The sequence below is a fragment of the Nipponia nippon genome, unplaced genomic scaffold (genome assembly GCF_047370975.1).
Source record: "Nipponia nippon isolate SJK-2023a ecotype South Korea unplaced genomic scaffold, ASM4737097v1 scaffold_27, whole genome shotgun sequence".
NCBI lineage: Eukaryota > Metazoa > Chordata > Aves > Pelecaniformes > Threskiornithidae > Nipponia > Nipponia nippon.
The window spans coordinates 236,147-258,276 of NW_028262344.1; the positions used below are offsets into that span (position 1 = coordinate 236,147).

Here is a 22,130-nt window from a genome sequence, read left to right on the forward strand (position 1 = left end):
AAGGGATCAATTTTTCAAATCATATTAAGAGTGATAAGACATGATAAAAGAAGATTATAATTTGTCAGATTATCTTTTTAAAGTGCTTTACAGTAAAGCAATCAGTAAGTAATCCATCTTCCAATTAAGTGGTATTCTTTTCTAGAACAACTTGGAAGAAAATAAACTGTACTGATATTAACACAGCTCTTTTTACTAACATTGCTGGTAACAATGCTAAACAAACGTCATTTCCACATACTGCTTGTGTGGACACTGAAGGAAGAAAATCTATTCCACATGTACTAGTTTTGCTGCAAAAATTGTCAAAAATATTATTTACAACACAGTGATTAATGACTCTGTGTGTGTGTGTCCCTGTGTGTGTGTTTGCACAACATGTACATGATGTCTAATTTCAAAAAAATCCACAACTTCCACGCTGCCCAGCAGTTTGACAACTGGCTTATACCTACCTAGACCCGTGCTGCTGCCAAATGAGGCAGTTCTGCATTCTCCACCTGCCCTCAGGCACATGTTTTCATCACCCCTTCTTTACACCTCTAGTGTTTGCACATCCACACAAGCCTTAAATTCAGGGATCTGATTCAACTGCAATGTAACCCAGTAAAAATCTACAGGTCCATTTGTTTTCAACAGCAGCGCAGACTTGGACCAACTTCAGTCTTTACATCTAAAGGATGACGATCACAAGTGATGCAGGGTCTCTGTCAAGCATTAGTGCACCATAGCAAAGCTTCAACTATTTTATTTGGCCAGTATTTTAGTTCAGTCCCTTAAGATTACTGTTACAGTATTGGTGGTAGATATATTCTATTGCTGACCTTCGGATAGCACATGTTCAAAGTATGTATCTTGAACAGCAAAGGTTTAAAGTCCCTTTTATCAGTTGATTTTACCATTTGTAGTAGCATAGCACTTAAGAGACCAGGGTCTTGTGTTGACTGTACATAAAGTCCTATAAAGAGACCAACCCTCTTCCAGAGTTCCTTGTGCTCCTTTGAGCCACTTGATCACTCTCTACGCTATGCTGGCACCAGGACACACAGAGCACTGAGAACCAGATCAGAGTTCAATTCAGCTGAAAAAAAAATCCAGTCAAACCACAATTTTAAGTATTTTTCAGCTGGATCAGCTTCCCAAACAAGTTCATTGTGCAGTTACACGAACACTTGTGCCAGCAAAGTGGGAAGGAGTGCCTCTTTAAGCAGAAATGCTGCCAAACATGTAGCCATGGCCTAAATAGGCAAGTCAGAAGAGAACAGAAAGAAGAAAGGAGGGGAAGGAAAAAAAAAAAAAGAGGCAGACAGTACAGCTAGGAACACCCAGCTCTTAACTCTTACTTCAACACTGCACCCACTAGGAGTTTTATTCTTCATTTTAGTTCTCCCAAAACACATTCTATGAAGCTACAGCTACCACAGAAACCCATTTCTAGGGTAGAAATACCCAAACCAGGACCATTTATGTACCACCTTTAAAATTAAAAGCTATGAAGTTTCACAGGGTTGATCAAGAGTTGTAATCCACCAGGATTGCCACCGATAGCCAAGCTGCATTCATTTGTACTGCTGGAGTCTCACGGCTTGATCACTATAACCACCATATTTACGACAGATAAACACCACTCCTTTTTCCAACTAATTTTTAATTTAAGGAAAAAAGTCCAAGAAGAGCAAAGCATCGCAGAAGTAACAGAAGAATACTGGTCAGCATGACTGACAAGCTGAAGTGCCCTAGCTACCAAACCCATGTCAAGAGAGCGTACTGAATAACTTCTAGGGAGCTAAACAGCCACTTACTATTTAGCTGTTTGCTAAATGCTCTTTGTTTTGTGGGACTTCACACTTTAAATGCACACTTTAGTCAATCTAGACCAGCAGCTCCTAGAACACAGCAGCCTATTTCTCTCTCTCGATACAGACAGTCATTCTACAAATGGCTGAAGATAAAAGAGCTAAAATACAGAAGCGGACTTAGGAATACAGAATAGGACTATAACCATGGGTCTCTTTATTTACCCACAGCATATTTCAAACTACCCTTTAAAAACGAACCCATTACTAGTCGTTGCTCCTTCTAACTGATGTTACCTTATAAGCATACAGAACACAACCACAGCTCTCAAAAACCCAAATTAAGCTCCCTCCCACAACTATACCCCAATCTTTCTTCAGCATCTTTACTGCAACCTCTCACGCCTTTGCTACTTTTCTCTAAGAATTTTTCCTCCTCTCCTATTCCACCAATTCCCATTAAAAAAGCCCATCACTGACTTCTATAATAATGCCATTGTTTCTCTTCTGTGACTCCTGCCCACAAATACAGATTGGCAGAAGCCCTTCTTCCCAACTGATCCCAGCAACGTCCCTCCATCTCCAAGGTATAGGCCCCTATTAGTTAATTGTTGGTAAGCCTACAGAACCAGATGTGCCACCAGGAGTAACAGTCTGGTAGGACAGAGCTAACCAACTTAGGCTCAGCAGCTCTAACCCACTATTACAGATACGTGTTACTTGACAAAGAGAAAGCTTTCTGGTAAGGCAAGAGAAGACAGTGAACTCCAGATGGTGGTAAACTGCTTTTTACAGCAGTCCTCATTCCTGGCTTCAATTTTGCTTACTCGGAGATAACTATTTTTGTGCATTGAAGACAAACTACCATTACTGAAGCAACAACAGTTCTCATAACTGCTCTGCAATTTTGAAGTCTGCCAAAAATAAACATGAAACTACTCTTGAAAGATATAACATACCTAGACTCAAATATAGAAAGCATTCCTGAACAAGAGAGAAGTCAAATCTCATTTATATCTCTGACCACACACACATGAGCTGGCTAGGGATAGAAACGTAAGAGACTTCATCTGTTCATCATCTGAACAAACTGAAATACACTACAGCAATGTTATGGCTATAGAAGAGGAAACATGAAACAAGTCATAGATTATTAACAAAGCAGCACAGAATGGTTAAGCATCAGACTTCAAAATTAAGTCAGTAATCAGCACCCACAGCAGATATTCCAGTACTTCTTTCAGAGACAATTCGGGCATGAAATAGTTAAACAGCTTGTCAAAGATGAGTGGTAATTACTCAGGGTTAAAGCTTAGGACTTAAGTTCCTGGCTCCTAGCCTTGGACCCAGACTATCAGACTTTTACATATCTTTGGATTACACTTGAAAGAACATTTAGATACAGCAGCTTGACTCTTTTCCTTCTGCCAAGTAATTAAACAAATTTGACTTAATTTGTTCTGAAGTACGAACTCATTCCATTAAGCAAGTGTCTAGTTTTCAGAGACAGTTTAAACTCACAATTCTCAGTTGTTTCCAACTGGAGCTGCCATTATGCCACATCTTGGAGAACATAACAGCAGAAGAGTAAAAACAAGCCCCAGATCAGTGAAACTGCTGCAGAAAATCTTTGTAATCCTTTTCTATAATCATGCCTATAAAGGAAACTTCCACTAAGAAAACATGGTAATGTCTGCTCTCAAGTATTTCTGGACAGTTAAGTCTTACTTGCACTGAAACGGTGACGGCACAAAAGAAAAAAAAAATTATGCATTACAGATGCTTTTGATAACCCAATCACCGAACCTATCAAGGACTCGGTGTTCTCCACTGGAGAAGTCCTGTCTAATCTAATCTCCTGGCTCTGGATTCTCCAGAGCACACAGAACAAGTTGAGCACAGATATGTTGTAGGATTGGGCACAAGCAAGACAAACATAAAATTAAGACGGGAGGAAAACTTCCATTGAGCAAAGAATCAGCTAGTTGAGAAACAGAGGCAGCACAACTTACAACACCCTTGCCCTTATGCAACGGACTGCTAAAATCACAAAAAGGCAAAATTTTGCCATCAGTTAAAATTAAGGACCCCAATTATAATGAAGCTGACACGCAGATTTCAATCCATAACCTAATTTCTATGCTTAACTTTGAGATCTGATAGGGCCAGGCCACAGCTTACAACCATACATACCAAGAGGAGAGAGGCTAGTTCTCTGCTCCTCACACATCCATATTCCCCAAGTTAAAAGCTTTGCCACTACAGGATGATACAGGCAGGCCTAGATACAAACTCATCACTATCTTCTTTCCTCAAGCTTTAGTAATAGCTTTCCCCCTTCTTTCCCTTCCACCCTCATTAGCTCCAAAAGAAACACTGTCACATCCATCTATCACGCAATGCACAGAAAGCCAGAAAATTAAAAACTGTATGCATCAGAGTTCATGTTTCAGCCATCAAAGCCACCAAATACCGACTTTGTAACAGACAGCTATTCTTGCCGAAGTATCTAAGTGAAGGTTACGAGGTCAGATCTGACCTCAAATCTACTGGAAGCTACATACTAGCATCCTTAGCAAGCTTTTCAAAGCTGCTGCCACTATTACTGTATTCAAAGGGTTACTCTCCATTGGCCTGTTTTACAGGCAACATTGTAGAGAGACCACTGGGTTTGCATTCTACTGATTAATGCAATGAAATGGATGCAGTTTTCTTGGTTAACACTTCTATTCGTTTAGTTTAAGCTAGCTTTCCAACATAAGAGTTGCAGTATTGTATTACGAAAAGGAAGAAAACAGAAAGTGAAACCTCCCATTTCTTTCAGGTTTGTTTTCTTCACTTTCTTTTTAGTGAAGTTTCAACATTCCACAACAGAAGATAGTTTTTAAAATTTGAGCTCTAAAGGCATTCAAAAAACCAAAAATCCACACCCTAGGTACTACTATACACAATTTGGCACTGTCCTCGGTCACAGACATGACTAGAATCCACATTTGTTAGCTTGCAGACCACAGTGGTTAAACAATGATTTAAGTTTCAGACAGCAGGATTTTCTTCAGCTTTCACCATGGTGCCTGCCACAAGAAAGCAGACAGAAAGGCAGGGAGGGAAAAAAGGTCCTCAGACTAGACTCAGAGCCACCCTCAGCTTGTCCTTGGGTATTCTGGAGGACCAGAAGCATGCAAAGCTGCTGTTCCAAGAACCACACAAGGCTCCGTTTCATTAAAGTGAACCTTAAAGCCAGAAATATAGCTAATAAAAGGAAAAATGTGACCAGCTTGATACCTTATTAACCCTTCCAACAGCATCACGGGGAGACATTACAAAGCATAACAAGAACTCAAAGGATCTCATAGAAGCTAAACTTGCACTTGGATTAGACAGCTGGCTTTCACAAATTTCCAACATGAATGGTGGGAGACGAATATGCAGGAAGAGGAGAGAACTTCAGCTCAACAAATTCATTACAACCAAGTATAATACCAACCTTGGGACCTCAGTCGGGGCATTTCAATTTCAGGATGTCCTGCAGTATATCGAGGCTCTGGGGTCTGTACCTTAAGACTAATCCTAAGTCAGTTATAGCTAAAAATGAAACCAAACTTCTCTTTGCTCTTTGGGTCACAAAATCAGAAGGCTACATCTTCCATAAAATCAAAAATGGACTTTCTCACAATTTTTTGGAAACCATCCTGACTGGCTTGCTGAAACTGAAGCTAGTTAATTCACTTACAGTGAAGGCTTCCCTGAACTCCACCCACTATGACTCCAGCAATACACAGTACAGCCGCGAACCTGTCAGGAAGCATAAGGCTAGCAAGTTATCTTTCGTAACATGAATACTTCAGAACAGCGAAGGAAGTTAAGGACAGACTATTTCCCGATTTCTGCATTTCCAGATCCCTGTAAAAGCCTATAAGATATATATATATTTATATATATATATAACTCATTACTATTATATACATGTCAACATGTCTATTTTAATGAAGAATTATTTCAAGCTCTTACCACACAACCACAACTTCTTCAATATTTGTACTTAATTAAGGATTTAGTTTGGTATGTAATTAAAATAAATGCTACAAAATGTAAAGTCTGCCAAGAAAAAAAAATTATACTACATCTAACAGTAGTTTTGAGTTCAAGCTTTAAAAACTTATTTCCTGAAGAATTTAAAATTCAACTTTAAAAAAATTGTTACAGCTTTCTTGTTTCCAAAAGACATCTTTCAGCTTGTAAATGACAGGAGTCTTTGAAAGTGCATCATTTGCCACATGCTACAGCTAATAAATAAAAACAAGTCACTTACATTGATAATGATTTTTTTTTTGGCCTTTGGAAGTTAATTTGAACCACACGTCAAATGGGAAAATTATGGAAACTGTAGTTACCGCTTTTCTAAATACAACATTAATCTTACTTGTAAGCCAGAGTATTCAAGGTATGTAAAAAAAGAAAAAACCCTAAGAATTACCTAAGTGACAAGGCCAACTACTTGCAAAAGAAGAATTTTAACTCATGATCTTACAGGCTGTGTTGTGCAAACAGGACTTTATGGCCAAAGAAATGTAGAAGTCAGTGGGACTTTCTCCAAAAAAGATGGCAGATGAAATTTTGCTCTCTGGCACAGCGACTGAGCAGCACAGAGAAAGCGTGATTCCTCTAAAGATCCCCAATCCAAGTAAAAGAAAATAACAAGTACATTTTTTGCAGTCACAATCAGAGGCAGCCATCTTAGTATAAGATGACATTTGTCACTGCCAGCTTAGAAAAGTTTTAGGCAATTTCCAGTATTATTTCAAACACAAAACTCCTCTTTACTTAATAAGTAAGCATGCACAAATATTCAGGTTTCTTCTTCTTCTGGTTAATAGAAGCTGGAAAGATTGGGAAAATTACTTGATCTTTATCTAGTACTTAGATCTTCAAAGAGTACAAACATTAATTAATTCTCACAACACCTCCCTGTGGAACGCAAGTATCACATTCCCCATTTTGCAGATTAGGAAAAAACACAAATCAAAAGCTGAGTGACAGGAAAAATCTATGAATCTTGGAAAACAATTCCAGTAAAATATTTAAGAAGCCTGAATCCAACCCTTCTTAAAAGCGTGCAGAAGAGTACTCTCAAACCATAGTTTACTCCTGAATCTGGGTATCTGAATGCACATTAAATGTCTATTTGCTTTGCTCAAGTTGCATAAAGGAACACTGAGATATTTTAGTAAGAATGCATTCATATCTCCCTACCTAAGGAGTAGTTAAAAAGTCAGAAAACATTCAGTAAAAAATATTGCTCTTACCTTCTGCTACATCATCATCTACAGCGCCTTTCACCTGAGAAAAACACCACTGAATGTCATTTCCTCCTCCAGCTCCTAAAAAACACAATCAAAAAAATGAGACCCCCCACAGCAACAGAAAGAGCACACAATAGTTACCAACTGAAAATTTCAGACAACATTGTACACGCCTACTTCCTCAGCAATGCTGTCGGCACAATTACAAATTGCCCCTCCCCACCTTTTTCCTTTACAGATATTGTTTTTGTCATTAGTGGTTTGCCAGCGTTCAATGCAACGTTTGTCAAAAACAGTGCGAGCATAAGCAGCAACAGTGATAAAAGCCTCTATCACCGAAAGCTCGCTGGACTAAGTAACATTGCTAGTGCTAACTTTAACTGCGCATTTAAAATGAGAGTGCATGAAGGTCTTACTTCACACAGAGCTTCTTCCTACTTTAGAAATCAGAACCCTCTACAAACATACATACACAAACAACTTCAACAGTAACTGTCAGAAAAAGCTGCACATTTTTGGAAAATTTCCATCTTTCGTTCAATATAAACCAAGCATGCAATTCATTTCCTTCTTTTACAAAAACATTGAACTGAACCTACATACTAAAGGCTTAAGAAAAAAAATTTTACCACAATTTTAGAGTCTCTTCGCAGAAGTAACGAAAGCAATTATCAGCCTTAAAAAAGCAGCAAATCCGAGCAGAAAAGCAAACAAGCAATCTGATGTTAACAAGTTCTACTACCATAGAAAACGGATCGAAGAGAAAACTTCAGGAACATTACTGCCTCGGCGGAAGGCAGTGATTCATTTGAACCCTGCCACCAAAACACACCAAAAAATCACCACCCATTTCTTTTGCATTTCATTCTGAGCAAATCACTGCAGGGCTGAGTACATACAGGAAGAGACTGAAATGGGCTTGCCTCTTTTTTTTTTTTTTTGAAAGCCACTGTCAAAATGGAACTTTTCCTCAGCACAATTCAAACAGGCTGAGCAACAGATGGCATTTACACATTAATCCAGAGGTCTGTTATAGCTTTTGGAATAACAAAGAATACAGAAGGGACTTCTTCCCTCTTCTACACTAAGTTAAGGGGAGGAAAAAAGTCAAAGACGTGGAAATCAGAAGGCCCAAAATAATCCTTCCAAAGAAGACCAAGCGTCTCAGAATGTTAAGAGAAGTGCTGGAATACAATCAGAGTCCAGTTTGCATTTTTTGCTTGCCTTAATTTCTTTTCTGAAGTATTACAGACATGCAAGCTACATAACCTGACAAGGTGAAGGCAAACACAAGCATCCATCTATGCAAGAGGTGTCAAAATGCTTTTTGCAGATACATTGGAAAGGTTTGCCACATACATCTCTCTCCCATTCCCCAAAACCCATACAACCCATTTTCTTTCCTCTCTCCAACCTCTTCATTTGTCATTTAGCAGCTGGCACCACAGAATCCTTTAAAGGGGACAGCTTGTAAGAAAAATCACTGCTCTTTCTACTTAAGGCTAAAATTGTATTTTTCGTACAATTTACTTGAACCAAGTTGGCATATTCCCCCCCCCCCACTACAACAAAAAGAGGAGGGTGGAGCATGGGCGTACGGTGTAGGGGAAAAAAGCAAAGCACAAACCTAATACAGCCTCTCATGCTTGCTCCTCCAAATGCAAAGCGCTGAAAAGACAATTCGTTTGCGGAGGAGGGGGATGAATGTATTCCCAAATTAAGAAATCACAAGGAAAAGTAAGAAGGAAGAGATACCTTATGCATACACACTTCTAGCCTACCAAGAGCACTTTAGGATGCAAAATGGGGAGCAAGAACAGGAAGGAATGAAAAAGAAAACACAGAAAGACCTGTATTATTTAATTACATCCTGTACCCAATTTTACTCTCATTTGCAGATGCTTAAGAGCTGCACCCTACAGAAGGGTGCAATTGTACTCTTGACACAAGCACGTCTGCACCCTAAAACACCTCTCCGTGCACAGCAGCACTTCTCTGCATAGTCCTCACTAACTCCACCTGAGAAATAAATGCAACATACAAGCACATTTAGAAATCCAAAAAGCCTGTAGGGGGAAAAAAAGAAAAAAGGCAAAAGACCCACCCTGTCTGCAAGCCTCCTGCACACTGAACTTCAAAATACACCACTTCCCCCACCGAAGCCCCTCCACCTTGCTTCTTCCATGCCTTTTTTTTTTTTTTTTTTTTTTTTTGCGATAAGGGAGAGAAAGGAATAAGGGGTGGGTGGGAGGAAAGCACCATTTCCCGGGGGGGGGGGTGGGGGGGGGGAATCAGGAACGCGCAGGCGAGGCGGAATGGGAAAGCAGGGACGGGGGAGCGAGGCAGGGGCAGCCGGCACGCCGGCAGCCGCGGCTGGGGAAAGGCAGAGGCAGGCTGCGAGGCATTCCGCAAGCGGGGGAGAAAACCCCAGCCAGCCAGGGCGGGCGGGGGACGGAGGCGGCGCTGTCCGCTCCCCCGGCCGGCAGCCCCGCCGCCCGGCCGCAGGCCGCTGCCGCAGCCTCACCTGCGCCCCCCGCCCGGCGGCGGCGGCAGGGGCCGGTGCCCCGCGGGGGCAGCCTGCCCTTACCTGCCATGTTGGGCTCGCGATAGCGGCCGCGGCGGGTCGGGCGGTCTCGGCGCTGCGCGGCGGGGCCGCCGGTGCCGGGCGGGGGGCGGCGGCGGGGGGCGGATGGCGGCGGATGGCGGCGGGGGTGCGGCCGGCTCCGCTCCTGGGGCTGCCCCCGCTCCGCGCCTCGCTCCGGCCCCCCCCCAAACGCTCCACTTTCAAAATGGCGCCGGTCGAGCTGGGGGTGACGTCACCCGGCGGGGGGGCGGGCGGGGCGGGGCTCCGGGGAGGGCGGGGCGGCGCGGCGGGTCCCTCGCCGCCCTCCCGTAGGGCCGGGCCGGGCCGACCGGGCGGCGGCGCGGGCTGCCGGCGGCCCGGGGCCCAACGCCGGGCCTCGCCCGGCGGCCGGGGCGCGGCGGCCGTCCTCTGCGCGCTGGGGCTGGCGGCAGCCGCAGCGCCGGGCCTTTTCCGGGGCCTCGTCCCCTGCAGGGCCCCCATGACCTCCGTCCCTGCCTGCTCGGCCGGATGCTTCGCAGGCTCACCCTTCATTGTACTCCTTCACTGAATCTCCCCCTTGCTCGTCCTCCGCGTTTGGGTTTGGTGTTTTTTCTTTCCTCCACTCCCTCGCTTCCTTCTGCCATTTCCTCACCGGAGCCACATAACCTGTTCGATGCGCATTTTCCACCCTCTTGGATGCTTTCCACAGCGTCTGCAGACTCGGTCTCTTCTTTCACTGGGGAACCCGAGCGCGCCGTTGCCATTCTCATTGCTATTCCCTGCATACACCCAGCCATGCTTCTGAGCCATTTTTAGCCTTCCTCCACCTTTCACGCTGACAGCCAGCGAGATGTACAAAGACAGACTTCCAGCCGAGCCCAGCTTGGCATAACTCCTGCTGGCTCAGAAAGGATGAAGGCTCCTTTTTCGCTCACTAGGTCCCAGTTAAAGTCTCAGCTGTAGTTAATGTACAGGACTTGGAGAATTGATTCGGTACAATCTATTTAAGATCTTGTGAAAGTCATCAGTTTCCCTTCACAGATGTTTGTGCAAACGTTTTCTTTCAGGCTGGGTAGAGCTCGCTAATCCAGATTTCACTTTGAGATTCATGAGCTCAGCCTGCAAACCCAGCACTACCATCACCTCACAACGTGCCTTGAAACAAGTCTCCTAAGTCATCACGTACGCTAATTTTGCATTTCCAGCTCAAAACACCTAAGCGGCTGCTGTTCTTAAACAGAAGACCATTCAGCTCCTAGTCAACTACAGCACAAAACACCGAACTGTGGGAACTGAACACCTCCAAACAAACACACAAACGCAGTCAGGCTCCCAGTGTTTGAGAGTAACCACCAGAAACCCACAACTGGCCCGGGTTAGAGGCTACTTTGGACAAATGCAGCTTTATCTCTGTGTCTCTGATAAAGACTGCACATGCAAATAAAATTATTCTTGGAAACAACAATAAAGTAATGTTTGAAAGAGCACTCAACACAGACAGGGCATTCTAAAGAACTGCAACTCACCTAAGTTTGGGAATATCTGGAACGCAGTATTTTGCTTAGTCTGTTTTGAGAGCAATCCAAAAATCTAAAAAACAAACACACTGCAAGTTTGAAAACATCCACAATCAAGGCAGGCTCTTTTTGGATCGCTACAGCATTAACGCCCTTCTCTTAACATCCAGGTCCACGTTTCCCAGAGCTCAAGAACAAATTCACTGAATTCTACAAATTTGTGGCCATGTTTAATCGATACCAAATTCAGAATGAAAGCTGGCATTCTTCTTTTTCCAAGATTCCTTAAAAACATCCTTTTCAACCTTAAACAGAATCGTCCTGCAACCATTTATCAGGAAAATTTGCAAATAAAGTCCAATTCATCCATTGCCTTCTGTAGAATTACTGCAGAATTTGGCCTTCATAGTAGAATGAGCACTGTTTCAAGACCTTCTGTTGCTTAAAAAAAAAAAAAAAAAAGCAGAGACCTGCAAATAGCTCTGTAATATAAATTAATGAAGCTTTAGTACATACCTTATAATTAAAACAAAATGCCTGTTAGAAAAGATTTAATATCATGGTGCCAGAAAGATGGATCATAATTCCAAAATTTAAGGTTTTGTTTTGAACTGAGCTACAGAATATAATGAAGTATAATAAATAATTAACATTAAATCACAGCCAGGGTAATTAGTAAGACATCTTGGGAATCACAATCTTTGCTTGGGTGTTCACTTGCTTGTTAATTCAGACAACACAAGCGTTCACGCTACTATTAATGGTTCGTGCAAATTAGCCAGCGTGCATTTTGCAGCTCCGATTCAAAGTTTGTAAGCACATACTTGTGCCCCTTTGATTTCACTGGAGTTTAAGCATTTGTTCAGCTGCTCTGGGGAGATAGTAACTGTATTATGTTAAATTTATACACAACCACCAACAGCACAAAGCTTTAATGAACATTTACCTATTCCAATCATGCTTTAGATACTAATTCTTACTCTACAGACAAACCCCTTCAGCTCAGGCTAAAGAACATCTCCAGGAAATGGGAGGGACGTACAGGGACAAGGATCCACAGAAAAGCATTTCTAGTTGTATTTGTTAAAGGCCAGTGAACTACACACAGAGTGGTCGGTTCACAGCAGCAGAAATAAGCTGTAGAAGTTAGAGCAACGGAAAATTCAAAATGTAAAATGCAGCTGGCAACCAATAAAAAAAAAAATATATATATTAATGTCAAATCACTGATCAAATAACTAAGGCCCCAAAGAGCAACTCTACCCGCAACCCATTTTGTATCTGCTTTAGTTTCCCAGTAATTTGACCCGTTAGACAAGACTGTAATGAATTACAACAGTTCAGTTTAGAAATAAACGGAGTAATTATCACCAAAATTATCACTGGAATTTAGTAATAGCTGAGCCATGTGAGGTCACATGCAGGTTAACATCAGGGCAATGTAATTCCCTACAGCGTACTCTTCTGTGCTTCATTCTGTCTAGCTTGAAGTGGCTCAGCAAGAGGTTTCCATTGCTTTTTGGGAGAGCGTTTCGCAACCTAACACCATTTGCTCCTAGAAAATGTTTGCTAATATTCACCCCATGTTTCCCCATTCTTAATTTCACATAATTGTATCTACGCATGTAGCCACTTAATTAACAGCCATTATCAAAACAGTGCTGAGTCACATCTTACTACTGCCACATGGAAGTTCACGCTTAACAAAAGGTCAGGCAGACCCTGGTTCTGCAAGGAGTTTCAGGCAAACTCACAGGGTAAGCTGCATGCGGTGCAAGTCCCAACCCATCTAACGTCTTCGCATTACATCAACACCAACCTCGCTCAAGCAGGTAGGCCCTTAATGCTATTTGCAGCGTGCCAGCTGCCGTACCAGGAAGCCTTCTGTGGGCATGCAGAACTTTCATTTGCTTTTTCTGACAGTCAGGCTTTACTCAGCCCAAGTTCAGTTTAACCAGGTCCCAGCTGTAAAGCCCCAACTGCCAGCGGCCAGAGATTTTCAGCTAAAACCAAGGTTTAAACAAAGGTTTAAGCATTTCCAGTTCCTGCCTCACTGTCCTAAACTCGAACACTACAAAGACATATACTGAGCCCTACTTCACTCGAGCAGTTCCACCAAAGTCACTGGGTTTTATTTTTGGAAAGGGAAACAATGAAATTAAAGTTTTTAGCAGTTCTGAGCATCTGTACTGCTGGTGAAATACTCAGAAGTGGCATAAAATGTCATCCTCCCCGGTCAGTCATTGGGCAGTTTAGCTTAAGTATTAACAATGATAAAAAGCAGAAGGGGATGGTACATAACTTTCAGTTCACTTCGCAACTGCCAGTAATTTTCTAGAGAGCCATTTCCCAAACAAAACAATGTAACACTACTGTCTGCTGGGTCTGTAACTGAGTGCCCCAAACTACTCATCACTGAGCAAACTTATGCAATGAAAGCTCGCTAACTCTGGTAAACAAGCAGCTTGTGTCATCTCAAAGGTGTAGAGTTCATCAGACTAAAGCTCTGCTATTACAAGGGGAAGCCTCAGCATTTTCTTTCAGAAATTACCAAGGCTTTTTTTCTTAACTTTAGCTTGGTACAAGTAAACAGAAAAGCTAATTAGGCTTGGAAAGAATTTCATATATTCATTACAGTAGTAGTTTGCAAGACAGGTTTGAAACCAGCTCCAAAGTTGATCTGTTTAGAGCAGGTCTAAATTACAATGATTGAAACCACAATTTGCAAAACATTAGTTTAATGAATTATTTAAGCACAGTTTGTACAGGATTCATGCACCTGAATTTTGGCTGGAGTTTTGTTTTAAAGCAAGTGCAAAAATACATGCAAGGATACAGGGAAAACAAGGCTTCTGGAAAAGAAGAAAAAAAGTCTTAGAGGTAGACAGGAAACACCTGTTTGGAGGGAGAAAAACAAGTATTTTTCAACTAGGAGGGCTTGTTTGTGAGGGTAGGAGGTATCCCAGTATTTTGGGGTTAAAAATTAGAGAAAAGAGGGATAACTTGAGATGCATACAAAAATGATGTTATTATTTTTATGTCTCTTACTACTTTTTTTTTTTTTTTTTTTTTTTTTTTTTACAAACTGTAGTTAGTTCTACGGGAGGATGATTCCCCCCAAAAAATAAGAGAACTGTTATGGGAAGCTAACAATCCTATTGAGACTAAAAGTGCAGCCATGGGAGAAGATAGGAGATTCACAAGACTTAGATTTAGCCCTTCCTGTAAGTTAGTAGCTGCAATTAACAAAGCATATAGTTCAGGATAACCTGGCACTTTGAATCTTCCACCTCAGAATTATTTGGACATAACTTGGAACTTCGAAACCTACTACCAGTAGGAAAAATGAAACAAAATGAGAACAGTCATCCAAAACTAAACACCATGAACACAAGGCAAGGCGCTCAGAAAGTGTTTTTATTCTAACAAGAATGATTAAACACTGAACTACATTGCTAAAGAAATCTGCAGCACATCCACTACCACGCACTTTTAAAAGCAGATTAGGTAACCACCTACTGGGAATAGCCTAAGTAGAGCTGCTCCCTGCCTAAGGGTAAGAGATGCTTTAGTCCTTTCCAGCCCCAGATTTCACCATTCTACAAAGAAACCACATTCTTCAGCTTGAAAACACAGGTTCCTTGTACCAGTGACAAAATCAAGACACACCAAAACCAATAAAACCATACTCAGAGAATACTTTAAAAAGTATTAAGACTTCCTTCTCCTATTAGTCTTTAGAAAGGGGATAATTAACATTCCTCAGTGTCTTTGAATATATTGAGATCAATGAAAGGAACATAACAGCAGTACCAACAATTATAACAGGATATTATCTTGGGGGGGGGGGGGGAACAACGCCTCATGCATAGACTTAACTGATAACATGCTGCATCTCTAAGAAGCACAGAGTAACTCACAGGTGAAAAGAGCCTTAGTCTTCACCACCTTTATGAGGCACATTGCAGGAAAGGGAGGAGCTAAGGCAGAACTGCAGAGGGCCTTGAATAGTTTTCCTTTGGGTTTGGTGGTTTTTTGCTTTTTTTTTTCAACCTCCAAATTCTCATGGCCTATACACAGAACTGTTTCTTTTTAGAAAAGGGTTGCAGTGTTATTGAGGGAAGAGAAGTGTTCATTTTTCCTTTCTAATAAACCTACATAGGTGATCTAAATAAGTGAAAGAGAAGCCTCAGAGACTTTTAGGAAATGATTTTGCTTAACAAAAGCAGGAAGTTGAAAGCAAGTGTGTTAAAAACAGTGCCGTCTATAGGATTTCCCTGTTATTTTTAATAGTGGATTTAGCATCTTCTGTTTTAGATACTTACCAAGGCAAAGTACTTTTATGCATTAATTAACAAGCTATTACCCTTCATTATGAACTGGAAGAATTACACCTGTGCAGGTTTATTTCAAAAGGGATACATAAATATAAGTCTTAGCTCAAGCCCTGTAGTTATCTTGTGTGCATCGCTGAAGCCATTGTTACTACGTACATAAAAAGCCAACTGATCTAAAACGAGCACGATCAGCTCTTTGGAATCATGTTTTTGTACTTTGAAGAAGCCTGTAATTTTAATAGCATTTTGCAGTAAGAAGTTAATTGCTAGCTCTGTGTGGTGCTAGCAGGGTGTATGAACTTATCACATCAATGATCCGACTTTGCCAGGAGAAACGTTCCTTAAAAACCATGGATTGTGGGAAGCGATGATTAAATATATAATTTGGAATAAAATGCCACTGTAGTCTTTGAACTCAAGCATTCTTGCTCTCGATCCTAGGCTCTAGTCAAGTCTTGTACTTTCAATCAGCTTGGTGTTGCTAACTTTTCATGGTATTTAAAGGATGTGCACAGATTGATGTCCTAAGCCCTGGAATCATAGAAAGACATAAGAAATTCAGCTGATATGTTTCAAGGAGTATTTAGCTTTTGTGATTTCAGAGGGAAATGTGAAAATGTGACTTCTAAAACAAACAAAAAAGGAAAACACATGCAAAGACCCTAAAGATATTACCTCTTTAAAACTCTCCTGATTCTTAAGCCATACCATAAATGGAAATATTAGTAGTAACTTATGCTGAGTAGTAACACTATCGCTCTAGTATTTCTCAAGTCATGCGTGCAAAAAATGACATGTGCAGTTAACTAGCATGATTGGCTTTAGTCATTCATTAACTTACTCTTCAATGTATGAGTTCATTTACCTTTCGGTTTCATTTTTCAGTAACAAGAGCACAATATTTCGAGGGTATTTTTTAAGTGTTTCAAACTTTAATTTAGCAAACATTATTCAAGTATTTGCAGCTGAAACTGTTCTGAAACATTCCTTGTTTGCTTTGCCACACAGTTCTTCTGGTAACAGGTTTGTAAAGATCTGAAGGTAATGCCAGGAATGAACTGAGAAGGGAAGGAAGGGAGGCCAAAGCAGCAGAATGAATTGTTCCATTCACATGGCTTTTCTGCTAGGGAATAAGTTAACATTGTAAACAAGAGAGAGGTGTGGTTTGCAGATCGGACAGGAAATCCTTAGTTGTTCTAATCCTTGCTGTGTTGTTGATTCCCTTGGAGACCTCGAGCAAATGCTTTCTGCTCCTATTTTTTAATTGGAAATAAACTGGGGATGATAGCACTCAACTAGCTCATAGGAGCAGGCTTTCAGTTAAAACATTTATAACATGCTTTAAAAGCAGCTCATGGCACACAGGCTTGAAATCAACTTGGCTGCTTGTCTGAGGTTATTTCCTTACCCTGCTCTGAGGACCAGGGACCTTTGGGGGCCCAAGTCACCAGTGCGCACGTATAGCCTTTGTTTTTCTCATTTGTAACAATGCAAAGCAGATGCTTTACCAGGGACATAAGGAAATGTAGCCTCACAACCAATAGCCGTTGTCTGGTGTGATTTGTGGTCAGGCAGTCTGCTCTGCCATCCTTAGTACACACTGTGGCTGCATTTAGCCCTGTTGTAAACAGGTTTCTTAACCTTTTTCCCTTGGGTTGCAGGGAGCACACCTGGGAGTGAAGATGCGTAAGAAGAGGTTAGGGCTGAGGAGAGTATGTTCTTTAGGAGGACTCTTCTGTGTGTCAGGCCCTGATTAGAAGCCACACGCTCTGGTTTTTGAGCAGTGTGGCAGTCTCTTGTGCCCTGAAACCCCACGTACCAGATGCAGCTGTCTGGCAAGCCGTTCAGCTGTGTCTGATGTGAAGGGTCCTAGAACCAGCAAATGATGGTGTTGGGCTGGGAAGAAGCACAAAGACTTGAGGTGTGACAGCCCTGTGTGGAGTCAGGGCAGAGATTCTGATTTTTTTAGTGCGGATTCTCTGTATTGATGTACATGACCGTGTAAGTGATGAATCAGACTTACAATCTTATCATCCTACTTTAATCCGGGAGAACCTGCAGTAACATGGTCTGCTAACAGCAGCATAGAAAGGCGAAAGTCCAGACTCCTAAAAAGCATGCCTTCACCTCAGGTTTCTCACTTTTTCTGTAACTAGTGCTTACAGCTAGAGTTTCAGAGTTACTGACCACACACAACTCATGCTAGTCCAGAGGAGCCCATGGAAATGTTTCTAGAATTGAGAGACAATTTTCTTCTGTCTCATAATCAGAGAAGGAAAAGTCATTCAACGGTTGTCTGTTACCAAACCTTGTTGGCTTTTTCACTTAGCTGCAAGCATTTTGAGTTGTCAAAACTGCTGATGACTGTTGCTGAAATTTACAGAAGAACTTTCTCAGGATTCTTATTTGTAACTACTTTTATTTAAAAACCCATTTAATCCTTGCCCTGAAAAGCTTTGTAAACTAGGCTTAGTTTGAAAGACATCTCGCTTTGAGAACCTAAAGAAACTTGGTCCTGGTTTGCATATCATTTGTCCTGAGCTTGATAAGCTATCCTGAATTTAGCCATGAAGTTTTACGTGTGTAGAACTCTATTCTTTTCTGTTGCTTAGTTATAAGAATCCACTTGACCAGTGGGAATCTCCCTAGTTAGTCCAAAGACATCTTCCAATGTTTGCAGGATCTGTTTTTCCCATGCTTCTCCGTTCCTTTTTATGTATTTTCCACATATTCCCTGACTTCACTTCTTCCCCTTCCTCCCACTTTTTCCTTCATCTCTTCCCTTCCCCTTCAAAATCCAAATCTTCTCTTTGATCCTCAGAGAAGTAAAACCAGAAAAAAAGTTGCAGCAGGTCCAGCCATTTTCATTTATCTCCACTGTTCAAGCTACTCTGCATGGAAGTGCCAGTGTATGCAGATGACCGAGTAACTCTCATGTGGTTTTTAAGATCAGAACTCTGATCACTAAATTACACGCTCATGCTTTAGAGAAAGACATTCTCAGCTTGGCAAATGGGAAGCTAATTACAAGATACCAATGAAAGAGACAGTTTATTTGGAATTAAGCCTGCCAATATGTCTCAGTATTACTGCCACAGACAACTGCTGCCATCCAGGAGGAAAATGTATCACTTTCTTCAAAGACCCCAGAACTGCAATGCATTCAAGGTCTGCAGTAGAAGATATGGCTTAAAGTAGCTGCGTAGATAGAACCCCTGAGAAATAGGAAAAGGGCAAGTTGTTTAACAGTGATACTTAATTGGCCTACCCTAGAGACTATTTAAAAATCCTAGACAACAGTAAGCCCTGAATCACTCTGCTTATTGACCTTCCTCCCTTTCCCTTTCAGTGCCTTTATCTTCTTTGCACTTACTTCACCACCTGGAATAGAACAAATTTTCCTTTGAGGTTCCCTGTACATACTGTTTTTGACATGACCCTGTTTCTTACTTTCTCTGCCAGTAAACAGAGAGATCTGGGTACTTCTATCCCAGGAAAAAAAAAAAAAAAAGCATTTATTTTTTAAACCAGTAGCTACTCTGTAAAAGCCTCCAAGAGGGATGGAGAAATAGAAAAGTAAACAATTCCTTTACTGATACTTGATTATCAATTCATTTAAACTACATGAATCCTGTTCTTGGGCAAACACAAGTATGCAGAAGAATACTAGAACTTCCTGTTTCTAAATCATTAGATTAAATTGTCCATTTTTATTATTGTTATTCTATTTCTGTTCTCTGTTGTTTGATTAAAACCAATATACTCTCAAAAGGGTATAATAAACATGATGTAGAAATGCTCATAGTTTTGGCTAGTAGCTAACTCTTGCAAAAAACACATCAGTTCTAACACTCGGGTTAAACTTAAAGCTGATCTTCCCTGGCATGCAAGCAGCTTAAAGAGTAAGCAGGAGAAAAAAGTGGAAATGTAGATTTCTACCCCCCTCCCATAAGGCACTGGTATTTTCTCTAGTTCCATCAAAATCTCTTTGCTTGTGTTTCACTACTCCTTGTTCAGCTGTTTGTTACCCCAGCTGCACAAACACGAGAGACGTGCTCCATTCCCTCCTGGAGGTCAAGTCGCAGAGACTGAACATGCACAATCCCAAGACCTTTTGGCACTGGAGCACCTCAGCCATTTATGATCTATAAATAGACTCCCACCTTCTCATCAGTCTATCTTCAAACACTGATTTCAGAGTCCTTGGAGGGTGGAGTTGGTGCCTTCTCTGACACAAGCAAAGACTGGGTGCACAAACCTGAAATTTTCTTGATATAATCACTGCTGCAGTGTTCATTTAAATGTGAATATGCAATAAATTTAATTTCAGAACTAGAAATGTTATCACTAACCTAGCACAAAAAGTAATAACGATTTGAGTATGTTTTGCCTTTTGCCCACTCTCACAGAAGTCAATATAGACAGATCTTCATTAATTTCAGTGACATTTAGATTAAGCTTTAGGTACAGACCCTGCAGACAACTTTAAAATCAGGTGTTGACAGGTGAGCAGGATGTTTTGCTGAAGTACAAAGAGGGAAATCTTGGTCATGATTCATATATATTTATCTATATATAGGTGTAGGTATTGCCATTTGTTTCAAGTAAGAACTATAGAGGTTTTAATACTTGCATGGCATATCTATGTAACAATGAGAAGCATAGTAAACAGGGACAGACAGATCCAAAAGGCGTCCAGGTATCTTTGAAGAGAGCCATCTGTATAAACTGTGTGGAATTTAGAGCATGGTCACACGAGGACACAAGATCCAGCTGATACGTCTAACAAGTCACTGCACTGAGGCGCAATAATTAGTCACATAACATTTGCCTGGTGTGTTGCATGCAAAGTGAAATGAGTTCATCTGAGCCACTAGTGCAAGGTTTAATTATTAAAAAGTGGTTCGAGTTGACTCCTTTTACTTTGCTTAACAGTAGATTGAGAGGTTGCATGGAGCTAGAAGTATTATTCTTAGCATTAAGCCAGGCTACGGGGTAAAGCTACATTTCTGCAATTTCATTGTTTTTCCTTTATGGTAACTGAAGTAGAAAGTAATCTTCTCCCATCCCCATTCCCTTAACCAAAATGAAGCTTACATATTCATGCTCTATGTCTGTCCACTTCCCCACAGTAGCTTTTGACTTAATGACCAATTCCAATTAGGTTTTGAAGTAACAGATGCTTCAAGGATATTCAACTGCTTACAACTTCAAGAAAATGTGATAGAGCTTGAATTTTTACCTGCTCTGACAGAGGCTGCACAGTGAGTTTGGGCCTTATTAAACTCCAGAGAATCCACACTGGAAAAGTAGTGTTAAAATGTTTCATCTATGGGAAACGCCTTAAAGTTTGCATCCTACTAGACAGCGGAGAACCCAACTATGAGGCATATATGCCTTGGAGACCAGACTTTCCAGGTTCTCCTGCTTACAAAGCTGCTTGTTTCTGCTTTTGCTGTGTGTAGAGCCTCCTCTGTGAGGCAAGAAGAGGAGGTGACATTGAATCAGAGGTGATATTGTATCCAAGGCTGAATAGCCCTGAGGCAGAGAACCACAAAGTTAGAGTAAGTCTGTCACATTCCATGTTTTATCATAATTGCAGAAAGTGTTAAGAAAGTGGAAGGCAAATGAGAGAGAACTCTTTGAAAATACAGAGCTGTTCTCCAGGCAAATCTGAGCTACAAGAGTGCACATAAATAATCAGTGCTAGAAAATTACCCTCCAACCAAAAAGAAAAGAGTTTTCTGGTTTGAGAGAAACTTCATCTTTCCAAAACTTGGTTACAGTTCAAATTGGACAGCAACTAGAAATATTTCCCACAAACTGGAAGCTCCATGGGCTCTGCAGGGGCTCTGCAAAATCAACAAGCTTATCAGTCATGTTTCCAATAGCAGGCAGGAAATTACCAAGAACATCAATTCACTGAGCAACTACAGGGGGTTCCCGTTATATTTGACTTCCCGCAAAACTGCCAGGATAACTATCTTGCTGTTAAACACCATAAGCCTTTTTGATCCCTGTCTCTAAATCAAACTAAGCACGGTACTGGCTTCCATTCCAAAGGGTTCGAGACACTTCTTCCTCCACAGACCCTGCAGAAACACAACTCTGGTTCTTCTGACCAGTCCTGGGCAGTCCAGATTCAGCAGAAGTGAGGCTGTGATGGCACGGATGTTTCTGACAGTAGCGAAGTTCAGTGCTCTGGTTCACAAAACAGTTCTGTAGTTACATGGGCACACAAGAAGGAAGGGTGCAGGAGCAATAAATCAGTTACAGGCAAAGCGTGAAAGTTTATGGAGCTGCAGCCTGCAATGCTTCAAATGGAATATTTGAGTCTCAGCAAAATAGTGTTTGGTTTCTCAGAGTATGTTTGAGCTGTTCTTATGAATATTGTGAACACAAGAGTGAGTTTATTCAAACTCATTGATGGCAATTGTATTGTACCATACCTAGAGACAAAGCTAATTATAACATTTTATTTTAAAAAAGGATGTAATCTCCATGAAATTATCTAAGACAAGAAGATAAAGTACAATGTTTTGATTTTTTTCCCCAGTAAATGTTTCCTACAAGAGAGTCAATTTAAGTTCTTGTTCTGCTTGATTCTGTCCAAG

At 41.2% G+C, this 22,130-nt stretch overlaps 1 protein-coding gene across 3 annotated transcripts in view; it reads right to left on the minus strand.

Annotated features, from left to right (window-relative positions):
- PPP2R2A (protein phosphatase 2 regulatory subunit Balpha) overlaps positions 1-15,075 on the minus strand; it is a 48,345-nt gene extending 33,270 nt beyond the window's left edge. The window contains exons 1-3 of one of the 3 annotated variants that reach the window (XM_087762640.1): positions 15,059-15,075; positions 11,189-11,252; positions 7,103-7,177 (exon numbers count right to left, since the gene is read on the minus strand). In XM_087762640.1, the coding sequence (XP_087618766.1) occupies positions 7,103-7,177; positions 11,189-11,252; positions 15,059-15,067 (148 nt within the window). In that variant the 5' untranslated portion in view covers positions 15,068-15,075. Of the gene's footprint in view, positions 1-7,102; positions 7,178-7,841; positions 7,894-9,686; positions 9,869-11,188; positions 11,253-15,058 lie in introns of those variants that run through there. The other 2 variants (XM_087762641.1, XM_009472782.2) reach the window with 2 other exon arrangements.
- Between the last annotated feature and the right edge of the window lie 7,055 nt (positions 15,076-22,130).